Here is a 16,620-nt window from a genome sequence, read left to right as displayed (position 1 = left end):
CAGCTGAAAATTACACCACTTTTCATGCTAATATTTCTGGTGCAATTGAGTATCAATTTTTTTTGTGAAGTCCACTGCTAAATAGATCCCAAAGCTTTGGCTTTCATGATCGCCTCATCAGACTCAGAATCCACCAGGGATAATGTGGGTGCTCTTAGAGCAGGTGGCTCTAGGGCACTGCTGGTGCTGTTCAAGAACTTGTATTTTGTCTTGAATCAAAGGCCCTGGTTACTTTATACATCACATTTAGGGTATTTGATTGAGAGGCACCTCAGCTCTTCCTCCTTTCCCGGATCGTATTAGCTTTCCATCTAACATTAGGATCCTACTGGAGAGAAGCAGCAAAATAAAGGAAAATCACACTAAACCAAAAGTAACTCTGTTTTGATCTGCCTTGCCTCTGCATGCTTCCCAAGAATCTTGGCTCTCAAAATGCGTTCCAGTAACTCACTATTTTAAGCTCTTTTGACACTGGAGACATGTAATAATTCACTGGGCAGAAAACTTCCCACAGGTATTTCAACACTGAAAATTCTCGTGTTGTATGACCCAGACCAAGAGATCACAGCTAGAAAAGTCTTACCTCTGATGATCTCTTGGGAGCTATTGCTACCTTAGGAGCAATAACTAACTTAATGTTAGTTAGAACAAATCTAAAGCTCTTATATTCCGTGTAACTGGCCTATGGCAGACATAATAAAAAGAGAGAGTAGAAGCTCAGCCACAGGTCTCTTTGCCTCTATGGTTTAATCATTAATAATTAAACTAGTAGAACGACAAGTGCATGGGTCTCTAAGGAAATAATATTTTATAAAATCTGGATTGACAGACAGTTGTTGAAGCTATTTGGTTGCCTAAGAACTCTGTGGGATTGTTCTGTGTATCTGTTCTGTGGGCTGTGTGTATAACCAGGGTTTGAAATGCCTCTAATTTAGCAGCTCTACCCTACAGCACTATTTTTCCCCACAAGAGATTATTGCATCAATCTATCTCTTTCTAGGCAGGTGATATTTGGAGCCAGGTTAGAATCCTGCATTCCTTTACACAAATAAACTACAAAAGCAGACTATTTTAGGAAATAGATGTGTTTCTATGGGCCTATATAAGTTCTGCTTATTTTCATATAATTTCACTGCACTGACATCTGCGAGCAGTTTTCAATGTCACAATGGCGTCCCTCACCATGAACTGTCCTCCTCTCGCTGCAGGAGGAAAATAGCACAGAAGTCTGCAATGAAGGAAGGTTTCCTCCTATTCTAAGTGTTTTGCCAAAGGTGCATTTGCATTGTTTCATTTCCATCCCTTAGGAAAATGTAAAACCTTATCACTGGACCAGGACGACACTACTTTCAAAGCCCATTTCACTCCACAAGAAGTCCTTATGTCCCTAAAGTTACTCTAGATGAGACCCAAAGGAACATATGGGATAGATGAGCCCCCTTAGTGGGGTAGGTGAAAATATCTGTAAAACGAACAGCCTAGGTTAATTTGCTATGCAAAAAAAATTAGAGTAGTCTGAAGGTCAAATGGAATGAAAACATGGTTTTAATCTTCTTATCTACTTATAAATCACTGATATTTTACATCCTCTGAAGTAATTTATAGAGATTTTCACATAGCAAGCTGGCATGTCTGTTATATACTGACCTAAATTTACCTTCCATAATTTTGCAAATTCCCAGAATAGTATTTTACATGTGGAGTCACCAGCATCTGGGCCTGCTATACTGCAAACCACAGCACAAATAGTTTACAGTAAAATTCAGGTGGCTGAAAGGCACCTACTGACAGCTCTTCAATATTACCATGCCATTTTCCTCCAACATATCCCTCCCCAGAGTAAGATGTAGGCAGATAAGACCATGAAGTCTCTGCTCAACTGAGGACACAGAGCTCTTTTCGTATCAGTTTTAGGACTTCTACCCTTTAGTTTACACTGACTTAATGGTTTTCCCCAATGAGAAGCCTAAGTCCTTCTTCCATACACAAGGCCAGAGAGGTGGCTGTTCAGTGAGGCCAATGAAATGTGCCAGAACTCTGCTTGACTTGTTCTGACCATTGCTAAGAGCACTCTTTCAAGCTGGGTGAACCACCATTTCTTCTTTTATACACTTTTTTTTTAAATCAACCTGTTTTCTTAAATAGCAGGGAGTCTGCTATCTGGAGAAAGCAAACAAACCCCCAAACTTACCATCTGATTCGGAGGCTGCTCTGAAAATCAAGTAGCTGCTGGGAAGAGGCTGAGTGATCGAACCGACGTTTTCTCCCTTTGGTCCCTGGAAATGCACGCAGACAGAAAGACGTAAGGCATGGAAGCTGCAATGGACTGTTCAACGCCTTTCCACCCTTCCCAGGCAGAGTGTGCATGTTTGTGATAGGAAAGAAGGCAGGAGCAGATGGAATAATTTGGAGAGACTCATTATTAATCACGATATTGCTGCTGCAGCTCCAAGGCAGTAATGAGCTCTATGGTAATGGGGCTTGGTCTAACCTATGCTCAGCCCAAAACCTGCTGTGTTTACTCTGATATGCAAGAGTGGAAAGATTGTATTGCTGCCACTTGGCACAAAATCAGTCAAACCTTTGTACACCACCACGTGCACCAGAAGGAACTGCTCCATGAGGTGCATGTGGAGTCTGCTGGCAGCCAGACACACTCACATGAAACACTCTTCACTCACCACCACAAGCAACAGAGCCACACCTCGTGCCCTGAGTGCCTCCAGCAGAGACGCAACAGCAGCTCCCCTGGAAGTAAACAAAGGGGAAGCTCCATCCTGAGTCTGTGGGAAAGGTGAAGATGGGAAAACCACAGACTGAGGACCAAAGGTTTCCCAGCAAGGGCACATTCTACGGGGTTGCAATCCTTCACCTTTAAATCCAGAGAACCCTTAGGCTGTGGTGCCTGTGGTGACAGCCATTTCAGGCTTTGCTCATTTTATGCTGTCTTTCATTTGAAAGCTGTGGCAAAAAAATAAAAAGTGTCTCATAAACATCCTGCCACCATGCTTTCAGCATGACCCTCCAGAAATGATGCCCAGGGAAGCAAAGTTCATCCTGGCTGAGACACTTCTTTGAGCAGAACTACAGGCTCCCTCCTTGATCTCCTCCCTGCTTCCTTCTCTTCTGAACTCCAGAAGATGCTAAGAAAAAGCAGCTCCTGTATGCAGTGAACACAGCTTCATAGTCTTCATGGTACAGACTTTGTGCCATAACCTAAAAGAAATAAATAGAAATCTCTCCTCCTTCATTGCATTTTCAAAGTGACCCAGCTCATCCTCTTCCTCAATTTGTTACAAATAACATAAAAGCAGATCTTTTTTCAAATATGCAGACATTATGTCAGAAATAAAAACATCACCAATACTGAGTGACCACTATGTCACCTGCAGGGGGGAGCAAGAGGATGCTCCAGTACAGATTTCCTTGACTTTCTAGAGAATACCACACAATGCTGAAAAACTCTAGGCAGATTTTTGCAGTTTGAGTATTACTTTCCTCCCTTATATGGACCTTTATAGTATCCAATCATATTCCTTGAGAGAAGGATTCCTCCTCCTAGTTGGTAAGCGTGGAACTGTGACTTCTATTAAAAACTGCTCCTGTACACAAGTGCTTCTCAGTTAAATAATATTTTTATCTGGATTTTTGTTTTTAAGTTATACTCAGAAAACCAAAATTTGGACAGAATTTAAAGTAGGAAAAGCATCAAATTGTATCTGAGTGTATGAAGACGAAGTGTTAACAAGAAAATGGTCCCCAGTCAAGCTTCTTGCCTTCACATCTGCAGGGTTCCTCTGCTGCCAAGAGAAACTGGATTCCTTGTTACTTTCTTTTTCTCCTCCCTTCTCCCACAGGAGGTTCACAAAATTAAGACTGTTTAAAGGCTTAATAGGCAGGACTGGCAAAGTTGAGATTTGATTTGTAAACCAGAGCAGAGCAGCTTAAGACATTACTAGTGACATTAATGCAATCAGGCATCATTCCCCATGGCATTTTTCCTTTCAGCTGCTTGCAGCTGAGCAGGGCATTGGACAACTACTGATAACACCATTACTTGTGTTTTTAGTGCAGAGGTGGATATTTATTTTCTTCTGTTTGAGGAAAAACCCCACAGCCTAACAGTACGATATAGAGAAACAATTAAAAAAAAAAGGGAAATGGGAAGGAAGGGATAACACAAGATTCTAACAGGCATTTAGGCACATAGATTAACTCAAGAAGCAGCCAGGTCACTCTATCAAGGAAACATTTTCAACAGTAAGGCATATTCATGCATGGAGGGGGCCATTTCCAACAGAAAAAAGAAAGGAGGCCATGAAAATAAGGGCAACATCTGCACAGATTAAATGATGTTCTGTATCTGCACAGCAGACATAATGCTGCTTTCTGCCTCCCAGCCTTTGAGCACCACGCCAATGACCATCCCTCACTCAAAGTATTACCCCAGATGCACCCCTGAGCAGTATAACTAAGAAAGGACCACCATAGGATCATTCCTATCTTTACATCTGTTTTGACACTCAAAAGGCACTATGAAACAGGGGGTGATTGGGCTTTGAAAAATGGAGAGGACTGACTGTTTTGGATAGTATGACAAGACATCTCAGAGAGTCATAAAACAAAGCTTAAATAAAGGGAGGAAATCTCCTTAACAGTATTGTGGATAACCACAAGGATGAAGATTAAACTACTGTATTCTGGAACAGAATAACAACTAGAAAAGCAGCAGTGCAAGACCATTACTAGAACTTTTTCTTTAAAGGAATGACTCAAATTCTTACAAATCAACAAAATTCAAATTAAACATTTTCCCAGATGCAGTGGGTCTGACCCCAACTTACTGATTGTTTTAAATAAATGTCAGAACAGGCTGCAGATAATGAAAGCCTTCCCACACCACACTGTTCATCCAGCTTCTGAGCAAGCTTGAAGGGAAATACAACCTATTCCAGGACATCTTTTGGGATGGGAGGCAAACCCTGCCAGCTGATAGCTCTACACTCCCTCTGTGCTGCAAGAGGACAGACACCCACACTCTCCCACAAATTACTAGGTTGGCTTCCCCCAGTCTCCTGCAGGAACCTCAGCAAATGTCTCTTCCCAGGAGCAGTGTGGGATCACACTGCCCTCACGCACTGGATAAAGTGACTCTGCAGCAGCATTTGGAGCATGCAGGGGAAGCTTTTCTTACCACTGCTTGCACTGCTGGCTGATTTTGGGACCTTGACAGTTTTGGCCTTGCGTTTACAAAGGCCTGGATGGAACCAATGGATAAAAGGTCTAATCCATGTGCACTGCAAAGGATTTTCAGGCTGAAACTCTCAAAAAGCCAGGGAAGCAGCATAGAATAAAAAAATCTTTCCCTCAGCAATATGCTTCTAAGACAGCTCTAGACCCCAGAGAGCTTTATAGGAAAGCATGTATTTAGCTTTCAACTATAAGCCATGGCCTTTACATCTTATCTTGAAAGGTGCCCCAAAATCTTGTCCTGCTCTGACTGAAGTTAAATGCCTGCACATCAAATTTATTTGGCCAGTACTACCTATCAAAGGCCTATGGCAGTGCCTGAACCAGACATTTGTTCCAGGCCTGAACCCCACTTAGCTCCAAACATCTGCTGGGCAGCCAGGCCAATATGTACAAAGATGTTCAGTAATTTCCCTGAGTAAACTGCAAATCCACTGATGAGAGTGAAAGCTGGACAATCAACTCTAATCTGGATAACCTCTGAAAATTCACAAGCCATTTTGGCCAAGAATGAAAGGGGTTCATCCAGATCTTATTTCCATTGTGATGGACAGTAACTTGGGCTTTTTGCTTAATCTTTTGCTTAATCTTTGCTTAATCTATATTTCATGAGAAACAGACCTTCTTGGCATAGTTTTATACAACCAATGTAGATCAGTCAATTCTGCTCCTGTTGCTTTAAAAAGAGGCTGTGAAATGACATAAAATAAAACAGTATTTTTAGCAGTTTCAGCCTTAAACTGTTGACAGAGTGCAGACAGTCTCTTGGACATCAAGCAGCTCACTGGTTTTCTTCCTGATGTGTATTTTGGTGTTTGCCTTGTGGCTGAAAGCATCTATCACACACAACAATCCAGGCTGAACTCAGGTTTCATGGAGCATCCTACTATGCAGCTTGAATAAGGTTTTCTAAGTATATCTCAAGAGATGCAGAATATTACTTTGAATTTAAAATTTAAAGCTCTTTGGACTTCCTCTAGTCCACAAACGTTTTCAGATATATGCTCCCTTCATATTTAATATACTAATTCTTATTTCTATCTTATGTTTCTCAAGGGACACAAGAATTAGATATACATATTTAAATGCACACACACACTAATAAAACCTCCTCTTTCTTTGGGATGCTTCATATCAAAGGAAGGGCATCCTAGTGCAACATTTCAGATCTGTCAGCAACTCTGCCTCTCAGTATTTGACTGCACTTTTGATTCTATTTTTCACTACCTCCTCTGACTGTGCTTCTCAGAAGAATTCAGTTGACCTGTCAAGTCACAAGGAAGGTTTTTGTTGACAGACAGTAAATCGTCAACAACCTTCTTGGATGCATGTTCTGAATTTAAAAAGCATCAAAACTCTCAAAACTGAATAAGAAGCAAGGTAGTAATGAAACCTTTGAAACTTTAGGGAAAAGCAATGCATTTAGGCACAAATCAGAGCTGCTGGCAGAAATCAGCAGCTCTCACCCCAGGTTGATGAGGTTAATTTTAATTCTCTCCTCCTACCTTATTAAAAATGGAAAGGCTTTTTATAGTGATTGTATAGCTGTGTTTAAAACTGTTCAATTAACTGCACGGATGAGCAGGAGTGTGTCTGCTTGATCTGCTCCCACAGGGCTGCTCCCTTTTGTCAGAACTCCTGATGCCATGACAAGTGCTTTCACTGCACTCTCGTGAGTCTCTCCATTTCCATTCCCTCTGCTGACTACCTTGCAGCAAGGCATCAACTCATAATGCCTTATTTACACTTGTGATGTCTCCTAGAGAATTTATATCTGCAGCAACTCTGGTTTTGTTGCTGGTTTTGACAGGGAAACAAATAAAATAACATTTAAGTTTTTGTCTTCAGGGTATCCAAAAGATGTGCCTCTCAGTGCCTCTCAGGAGGTGCTGGGATCTTCCTCTTTGCTCATATGCATTACATTTTTTTTTTGCCTATTCTTAAAAGAAAGAAGAAAAAGGAATACAGCTCTTTAAGATTTGAAGGGAGTTATTTCAAGAAATGTAAAAAACTATTAATCATTTTTGTTGCAGGAGCCACTGTGTGTACAGGAAGGGATTGTCTCAGCCAGAAGAATAAGTCAAAATGAAGTGGAGAAAATCCTGCAATTTCCATTTCAAAGAAGAGACAATAAGGGCTATCTGAAGTCATGCTTTTGTGCAACAGTCAAGGTTTGAGCTGAACACTGAGTTCCAAGTCCATTGCAAACAAATCCAAATCTCAGGGGCATTAGAAAAAAAGAAGTCAAATTATAAACCTGTTTTTTGTCACTCTGCCAACCATCTCCCTGTCTTGTGTGAAACACTTGGTGCTTTCTGTGTCCTTGTTTTGGGGACTTTAGTTAACTGTGTCTATGCCCAACTCCTTTTAAAGATGTAGGTCATGGCTTGATATAGCTTCTAGGTATTTAACTTTTTTTCCTGCACTAAGACATTTCCTTTTTTCCTCAGTCTATGCAGGCATCTGTACACTGAGAATGATACATCTGTGGAACTAATCACAAGGACTATGTATCTTTGATGTCGTTCAATGATCAAGCTTTGGTATCCTTAATCTTTTTATGCAGTCAATTCACCACTGCTAACAGCAACTGAATAACTAAATAATATCAGTGCTAGGTAATACCAGTGCTCAGAAACTTTGGTAACCATGAAGAGGTTGTTTGACTCATCAGGATTGTTACCTTTACAGCCCAGATGGATTGATCCAGAGGATGGAAGAGTTTAAAGCAGAAGCCATCCTTTTTGGAGGGTCTCTCAATCAGCTCACAAGAATGGAGCAGAATTGTCCCAACCCACTGTCCGATCTTTGGCGTCTTATAAATGAGCAGCACTCCTGGTTTCAGGACACACCATAGTTTGGTCCAGCTCTTCAGAGTCCCCCGAATCTGGACGGAAAAAAAAGTAGCATCTACATTGTTCCTTAGAAGAAACCCAACGTTTATTCAGTATTGATACAGTATTTCCAGTATGGTTATTCCAAGGCTGCACCATGATACACTTCCTAAGGAACATACATGGTGTTCCCTGAACAGTCCTAGGGACCTCACAGCAAAATCCCAAAACTTGGAAATCTGGATAGCAGAATTTTGTCTTCATAATTTTATTACTGGCTTGGTATTCTTCCTATTTTTATTACTAGCTCAGTGTTAGCAGCTTGGTTAATTTTTTAGGCAATGAGCACTGCTGGCCCATGCGAGAGTGATCTGTTAATAATCACAGAGGACATGCCAATTAGAACATTGCATATAAAAATGTTATAGCTAGTCCAACTGGACTTATAAGTCATTTTAATAGTGTTCTGCAAAACACTGCTATTAATGAGTTTTGTCAAATACCCCACTTTTAAAAGTACTGTCTCCAGCTGCTTTACTTCTCTGTCGAGCTCAATGCAGCTCTCTCTTGTATAGAAAACATTAAATCTGATAGGAGTACATTAAAGATAACAGCTTTAAGAATGGAGAAGTTTCTCAGTAAGGTTAGATTTTGCCTAAGGTCTTCCTGCCTTCAGTATGCATAAGCCAAACCTCAAGTCTTTTTTGTGTTCTGTTTTTGTGGCCCACCACATTATTGCAGCTCACCAGAAATTTCCGGTCACAGCAAACATTTTTTTTTGTGTTTTTTATTTTTCATTAACAGTAAACACTACAGGAAGACCATGTTGCCAATCTAACTTCTCAAATAAACCATAAGCATGTCACTTTTCTGACCTCTAATAATAATTGCAGAACAATGTTGGAGGTTTTTACCACTAACGAAATGCAACTGTATTGTTTCATGAGATCCTTAAGTTACTTTGTTTTTCTTAAGAGCTATGTGTTAGGCAATATTTGAAAATTAGGTTTTGCCAATATAAAAGATTCAACCTTCACTATTATTTGAGAAGACTAAATGGCCCCAAAGGAGGAGAAAAGCAGTGCTCATCTCTCAATGTCAATCCAGATTTACTTTGCCACACAGAAGTTTCAGGATTTCAATGAGAAGCTGTCACTACCCGAGTCTGTGCACAAGGAGAAATTGCAGTTGTCATCAGGTACAATATGTTTCATTCTGTGCTGTGACAACAGAAAATCCAATTGTCAATAGAACAAGCTGTATCTGCCCATTTTCAGGCTGTTATTCAGTCTATTCCCTGTTCAGTACAAAACCACATTTATGGGAAGAGGCCAACAGAGTCTTTCAGAGAGGAACAAAGAGAGAAACATCACTTCCCTTTGTACCATGCCCTTTTTGAGCCCTTTTGGCTGCTTAAGGACATGGAATAGACTAACTGAGTTAAGGTGGAAAGTAAATATCCACAGTTCTATTTTTATAGCAGTTATTTAAGTAAAGCTTGAGTTAAAGCTTGAAAACTATTTGGTCTTCTTTCACTTACAAAAGCGCTAGTGCATACATCTCAGACACATCAACTACTTCACATCTCACTTATTTTTTCCCACATCCTCAGAAGAAATGGTCTGTATCAAATACCTTCAGCCAGTCTGCTGTGATCACCACACTGGGATCCTTCAGAGCACTGAAGAGTTGTTTGGTAGCTCTTTTCTTCTCCTGCCTGTAATTTTTTTTTTGTACCTGGTTGAGAACAGAGAAAATATAGTAGCTGTAATCATGGCCTCTTTTGGGGAGGAAAGAACATAATGCATTAAGGACAGTTATGTATAGCACAGCAAGAACTTGACCCAGCACAGGTTCCCCAGAAATGAGCACAAGGAGGAATAAAAACATAATTAGAAAACAAGCATTTTCTTTGCTCCTGAAGTTTCATTAAACACAACCTAGTTTGTCTTTTATTTGAGGAAAAGGAAAGAGGATTGATATCCAGCCTTCCTCACCCCTCAAATTCAAGAAACTGTATCTAATTTCATTTATTTATACATTTGGTTTGGTAGACAAGCAAGCGTTCAAGCTACAATTTGCTCAGATTGCTCAGGCAAGTCTGTCCTAACAAGAGCAGTGAAGGATTACAATCCTCTTGAGGTGCCTAATGGCTCCAGAACATACAAACACAGTGAAATAATTACACTGATCTGTTCTGCTTGCAGTATATAATCTAATCCTGTATATAAAAGCCTGTAAATGTCCTTGGCCTCTAATGACTCCTAGAAGATTCAGAGGCTTCTCTGGGTCTTGGGAAATGACTCTGACTTGTTTCCAATGGTTTGTTTGGAAGGTACAATTTGTTTTTTAAAGAAAGTCAGCTGATCGTGACCTAGCTGCTTTGAACATACCTTCAGTGTTTCCTTCTTCATGAATTTGGCTGTTGGAGACACACACTCTTTGTCAGACCCATTGCACAGCTTATACTCAATCTAAAAAAAATGGGGAGTGAAGAAAATAGGAATGTGTTAACATGAAGATGTTCAAGTTATGCTCTGATAAAGTGTTGTTTACAACTTTCAGGAATCCATGAAAGAGCTGATTGCAGACTTCAGCAGTGGAACACTAAGCAGGTGCACAAAATGCATATCTACAGTGCAGTCCAAACTTCCTTTTTATACCCATGGCTGGTTGGAAAATTGCCCACCAAATTTTCTTTGTACTTCTCCCATGCAGACATTAATCTTGGTTTAAAAATAAAGAAAAAACCCAACAAAACAATAAAACAAACCAGAAAGCTAAACAATTATTTCTAATTTTGAAAACTGTCCAACTCCGTTCAGATCTGAAAGCATTTCAATTACTAGAACAGAACTTATGGGGAATTTGTTAAAGATTTTTCAGAACTAGACTTGATACTGGCAATGACTGTTGCACTGACTGAAATGTCCAAAAACATGGGTGGGCAAGAAATGACCTAATCATGTTACAGATAACACAGGAAATCACCTTCATCTTGGCCTTGCAAAGTGAAGCACAAAATACACACAGTCACTTCAAATGGTGTTTGATAGTGTCAGTGCTGTTTAAATTCACTTTCAGAAACTACAGACTGGCCATGCTGATGGGCTGCAGAACTGCTTTACTTCCATTAGGCATAATGACAGCATTACTGTTACCAAAATAAAGGGTGCTTAGAAAGTGCAGCTCTCCAGAGCCCAGCTCACAACAAGGACCTCCACATGGAAAGGTTCTGTCAGCAAATGCACAAAACCTGGGCAGGGTTAGTGGTGAAAGAATTATGGTACAGTCTGGACTCTGCTGCTTTTTATGTGACCTTGGGGAAGTTACTTTCTCTCTCTGTACCTCTCTTCCTTCCAACCTTTCATGTGTCTGATGCATTCAGACAGTGATCTTTTGGGGTCAGCCACTGTCTCTCCCATTCACACACGACAGTTTTGTAAGAAAAGCTCAGCCCTCAGCCACCTTGATTTAATGAGTGTGACACAAAAATGAGGTGTACTAAGGAAAAAATGTATCAAATATATTTCTCATTTATAAATTCACTGCTATGATGTGAAACAAACCCACCAGGCTCTCAGAATTTCTCTCCTTGATGTCACAAATGGATGTAATAATTTTACAGCCCCTTCAGTTTGAAGAGACACACTTCCTCTTTCCCTCCCAGTGACACAGAAACCTCTTGAGCTACTACAGCCACGAACTATACTGTACATTAGTGTGACCAGGAAAGTGTTTAATGACAGCCAGATCAGTCCTTTTCACATGACTCAGAGAAAAAACCACAGAAACACATGACCAGATCACAGCAAACAAGCCACCAACTATACCTTGGAGACAGGGGCAGGAGCAAAAATGGGAGATAAGAGTGCCTGCTAAACTGAGCAAAACTCCTTGTAGATTATACAGAAATAGAAATCAGGGCAGAAGTTGCAATTTGCAATAGAGCCACAGTCACTGTAGAACCCATTACTTGTTCTCACATCCCCTTGTAGTATTCTTTCACTAAAACCAAAACTACACATGATACTTTAAACATAGAGAAATGAAAATGCTATGATGACACACAAAGGCCAAGGAAAGCCCTGATCTGACTGTTTAGCTCACAAGTCAACTTGGATCCACTCAAAGAAAAGGCCATCTCCAGGACTCCTGAAAGCTATTCAGTGTTTGCTGGTTTTGTTTCCACAGAAAGCTAAGCCTGCCTCCTCTGCCTGCAATGCAGTCTCTGATTCGTATTTTGTGCTTTGGACTTTACTGTAAAACCACAAGATTTATGGTGGGGACCACTGCACAGATGTGACAAATGAGCAGAGTGGTGCCCACAGGGTCTTTGTCACATTTCAAAGGGCAGTAGTAACCATTTGGGAGATCAGCTATAAGCCTTTCTCTATAAAGAAACCTTTCCAAGTGCCTAAATATCTCTGAGCAAGAATCCTTCAGAATTATTAGCAGATTATGCTTTCATGATTCGAGACGTGTGTCCTCTGAAATCGGTCAAAAGAATTCTCCCCCTTTTTCCCAATTAGCAGGAAGAATGTCCTGTCCTTGAGACACAACTATGAGCCAATTGTTTATCAGTAATTTCACTCCCTCCGGCCTGAGGGATCAGACACAGAAAGAAACACTGTGTACTAGCCCTCATTAGCCAGTGTGAGAGGCAGCAAAAGCACAGATGTTCCCAAGATTCTAGGAAATACTGCTCAGGTGTCTGCAAAGCATCAGGATACAGAGAATGCTTTTTTCTCAAGTAATTAAAGCAAGTTACAGTTACTGGTTATACAGAAAATTACACCTTAGCACTTTATATAAAGAATGAAATTTTGGCCCCTAAGCTCACTTGGCTTGGGGAGTTTGCTGGCAGCTGAATTCAGAAATGCTTCCAACCACAGCAAACCTGAGCCTAGACCTGCAGCTCGTGGGGAACTGGCACTGACACAGACAGAGGCACTTCCACTGCTCCACCAGCCCCACCCTGCCTCCTCCTCGGAGTCTCTCTGGGTCATGCTAAAAATAGAGTTGAACAAGCACAAGGCTTTAAACCTGGGATGTTCACACAGACAGACACTGATTCTGACTCTTTGGGAGAGATGACTCCATGACCAAGGACACTGGTGCCCAATTCCAGCCAATACTGCTGTGCACACCATCAAACCACAGCACACAACAGCTGATGAAGGGATAATCTCCCCTGACACCCCCACAGCCTTCAGGAGCTCAATAAATACAGTGGAACTTGTCTGAAACCATTCCATACTGGCGCTTCACTTAGTCAAAGCAGCTGGATGAAGAGCTTTAGAGGATGCTCTGGTGGCTCCTGAACCACTGTGCTGCTTCCTTCCGGGACTCCCTTCCCCAGGTTTGGGCTACCCCTGGACATGCAGAATCTGTGAGAACCTGGCCTGTAAGGGGAAACAGGGACACAGGGATGGTGGTCACCAAGACAGGCTTGAGAGAGGATGAGAAAGAAGCAGTAACATAGGTACTCACTGCCCATATAAGAATTTCTAGGCATGGGAAAATAAGTTTCTGTGCCTTTATGTCCCAAAAGCTGTAATGTACCTACTAGCTGTGTGACCAATATCACAGCTCCCCGAGATGGTTGCAAAATGCTTTATGAAGAGAGAGAAAATGTTACTACAACTAAGCCATGGTTTTAACTAGCAGCCTGGACAAGCTTTCAGATGTGCCTGACCTGGGACTTTTGACAGTTCCCCAGTTAGTTTTTATCAAGGCAGACTGATTGCTTCTCCCTCCCAACTTTGCTTCTTGTTGTGCCTATGAGGATGCACCATCACTGATCCGAAACAGCAGCTTGCTGGCAAGGAAACTGGTGATCTACAGAGTGAAAAGCATTGTGTTTCTGGGTCTAAAGTTCCTGCTTTCTCACAGGACAGGTGGGATCTAACTCCTCAGGACAGCATACCATAGGTTTCCATGCTGCTGATAGTAATGACTGCTCCCCCAGGATTAAATAATATGATTTAATATTTTTACATTAATCTGTCCTAACGGTCTTGATTGTACCTTGTGGCATACATAAGATTCAGTAAATTTGGGCAATCAGCTCTAAAGATTCCTAAGACACAGCAGGGTCTCACACTGCTAAGACATACCAAGCACATTTAATGATGTCTTTCTACTGCCCTGCCTTTCTCAGCCTGGCAGAAAACTAAGAGAAGCCTTTTGTCATCACAGCAAGTTTTCCAAGGACACTGGGATAATGCTTGTGCAGGGTACCAGAATCTGGCCCCCACTCTTTGCAACAATATGTGAACAATATTGGCCACAAATGAGACTTTGTACAATGGGAGAGTAAGGAATTCGTGTCCTTTTTAAAGAAAGAAAAAGCACACTGGAGTATTCTAATAAGAAAGTAGTAAGTAGGCTTTCCAGATACTGGTTCCCATAAAGAGGGAAGTCTGTCATTCTGCCAGAAACTTTCACCAGAACATGCTGCAGCACTCATAGGGAGAAGAAATTGTTGTCCCTTTTCAGTTCTCTAATCAAACCTGTCCTTTTCAGGACTGAGTGATGACCTTGCTGCTGACAATGGGCTGTACTGTACTCAAAAATATACTTTTTATCCCAGTTAAGTTTCTGTTCCCTTTCATCTCAGTCTTGGAGCTCTGGAGATTCACTGCTGATTGTTAGCAGTCATCACAATACCCTAACACTTCTGCCAGGCTTTTTAAGAGAGCATGCAGAGTCCTCACAATAGTGCTATTCTGATCCAGAGTCTTTTTGGTGACTCCATTTCCAAGAGGAATCAAATCATTTCACAGAAAAGCAGCCTGTGATCAACTCTGGTGTGGGAGATGCCAGCCCATTAGCATGCCAGCCCTGCCTAGGACAACAGCAAGAGGAATATCCTGTTCCTTAGCTCAAGCAATCCTTGCTGCACAACAGCCAGAATTATTCCAAATCAGAAAGATTTTAAATAAAGTCATTCTCAAGCTGTGCTCTGCATGGTAACAGCAGTGACAGCTTACAAGCTGCCCTTTCGTCTTCTTTGTATCCAAGCAAGAGAAAGACAAGATCAGATGGGAATTTAAAGGCAGAACAAAAGGAGCCGGGGTCATAAGTTATGCTTCACAAAATCAGTGACATGTCCTTAGTCAGATGTAATTTTTCCAGTATCTTTTCCACATATAATTGCTAAAAATCATGATCACACAGAAATAAAAGAAATGAAAGAAAAGTTGTTTAAGTAGTATAAAAACTATAGAAAAGCTGAGTTTGACATTGCAACTGAGAAACTCCTTACTATTTATGTGAATATTCACAGATTTCTCAGCCAAAAGTAAGCAATTTTGGTTTCATTATATTATAAGCATCTCTTTTTGAAAACTTTTTTACTTTTGTTGTGAATTAACAGCTCATCCAAAGCACAGCTGAGTCAGTGAAACAATTCCTACCAACAAAGAACCTTTGTAGGAAAGATTGCCCTTCTACTGATATGCTGCTTTACAGCAAGCTGAATAATCTTCAACTGAAACTTTCCATTTGGGAAAAAAACCCAAGGTAATGAGCCCTCTTATTTCAAGAATGTTACAAAGATACAGTGACTGTGTTTACAACTCTGAAACAGCACAATGATTAGCACAAACTGAAAAGCCTGTACATATAAACAGTTGACATGACAGCAGCACCTGGGGAAAATAACTGGTGAAGTTCAGTCATCCAAGCAACTTCAAATATCAAGTTATACCAGTGTTTGGTGGAATCCTTGGCTCCATTGCATCAAACTATGGTAAATAAAGAAAAAATCACAGACTTCACAGGATTTCTATTTGATCATTTAAGTGTGCCTTGCATGGGAAGTTTCTTCTGCAAGGTCAGAATATTTAAAGAGAACATTTGAGGCAAGATGGGAAGTTGGACACTGAGAAAGATGCTGTTTCACATGACTATCATAGACTTTGTGCCAGCAGAAAGCTGAAGCAGTTTTGATTTTCCCTCCAGCTATAGGCACAGCTTTTTGTCCCTAGGCTGAGATTAAACAAAGAAAGTGAGCAATGAAAAACAATTGGACCTCCAGATTTGCTAAATTTTTAAATAAATAATTTCAATTTCAGCATCTCCACTTCCCCTCACCTTCCTTGTCAGAAATACTAGAACAAGGAATTACAATCACCAGTGATCTATGCTGACATGATTACACTGCTGTGGCTTGCCCAAAGTTATCAGCTTTGAGTTACTACTGTCCACATTCACCTCTGTGAGGCACCTGGGTGTTTTCAGGGCTTGTATGTACCTACAGAAGTTAGGGCTGCTCCATGTTTTCCATTTCACATGCAAAATCCTGCCCCTCTTCAACCTGATTTTCCCAGGATGCTCCAGGCTACATCTCTGCTCAGCTGAAATCAGCTGCAAAGCCCTCTGTGGACAACTGTGACTGCCCTAAAGTGCTGCCCTTGGAATTGAGGAAGCAAAGTGTGCTGAGCCAAGGCACAGGAACTGAGTGTAAGTGTTCATAGAAACAACAGGCTCCAAAATAATTCCATCCACAACATGGAGGGCATCAAGTATG

General features: G+C 41.0%; 1 protein-coding gene across 8 annotated transcripts in view; it reads right to left on the bottom strand.

The window, feature by feature from the left end:
• OSBPL5 (oxysterol binding protein like 5) overlaps positions 1-16,620 on the bottom strand; it is a 172,792-nt gene that overhangs the window by 34,652 nt on the left and 121,520 nt on the right. For all 8 annotated transcript variants that reach the window (XM_063158624.1, XM_063158629.1, XM_063158626.1 and 5 more), the window contains 4 exons: positions 10,478-10,558; positions 9,720-9,821; positions 7,934-8,137; positions 2,192-2,276 (listed from right to left, as the gene is read on the bottom strand). In XM_063158624.1, the coding sequence (XP_063014694.1) occupies positions 2,192-2,276; positions 7,934-8,137; positions 9,720-9,821; positions 10,478-10,558 (472 nt within the window). The remainder of the gene's footprint in view (positions 1-2,191; positions 2,277-7,933; positions 8,138-9,719; positions 9,822-10,477; positions 10,559-16,620) is intronic.

This window comes from Melospiza melodia, chromosome 6 (assembly GCF_035770615.1).
Source record: "Melospiza melodia melodia isolate bMelMel2 chromosome 6, bMelMel2.pri, whole genome shotgun sequence".
NCBI classification, from domain to species: domain Eukaryota; kingdom Metazoa; phylum Chordata; class Aves; order Passeriformes; family Passerellidae; genus Melospiza; species Melospiza melodia.
The sequence above is the reverse complement of the archived record's forward strand: the minus strand, read 5'-3'. Positions and strand labels throughout refer to the sequence as shown.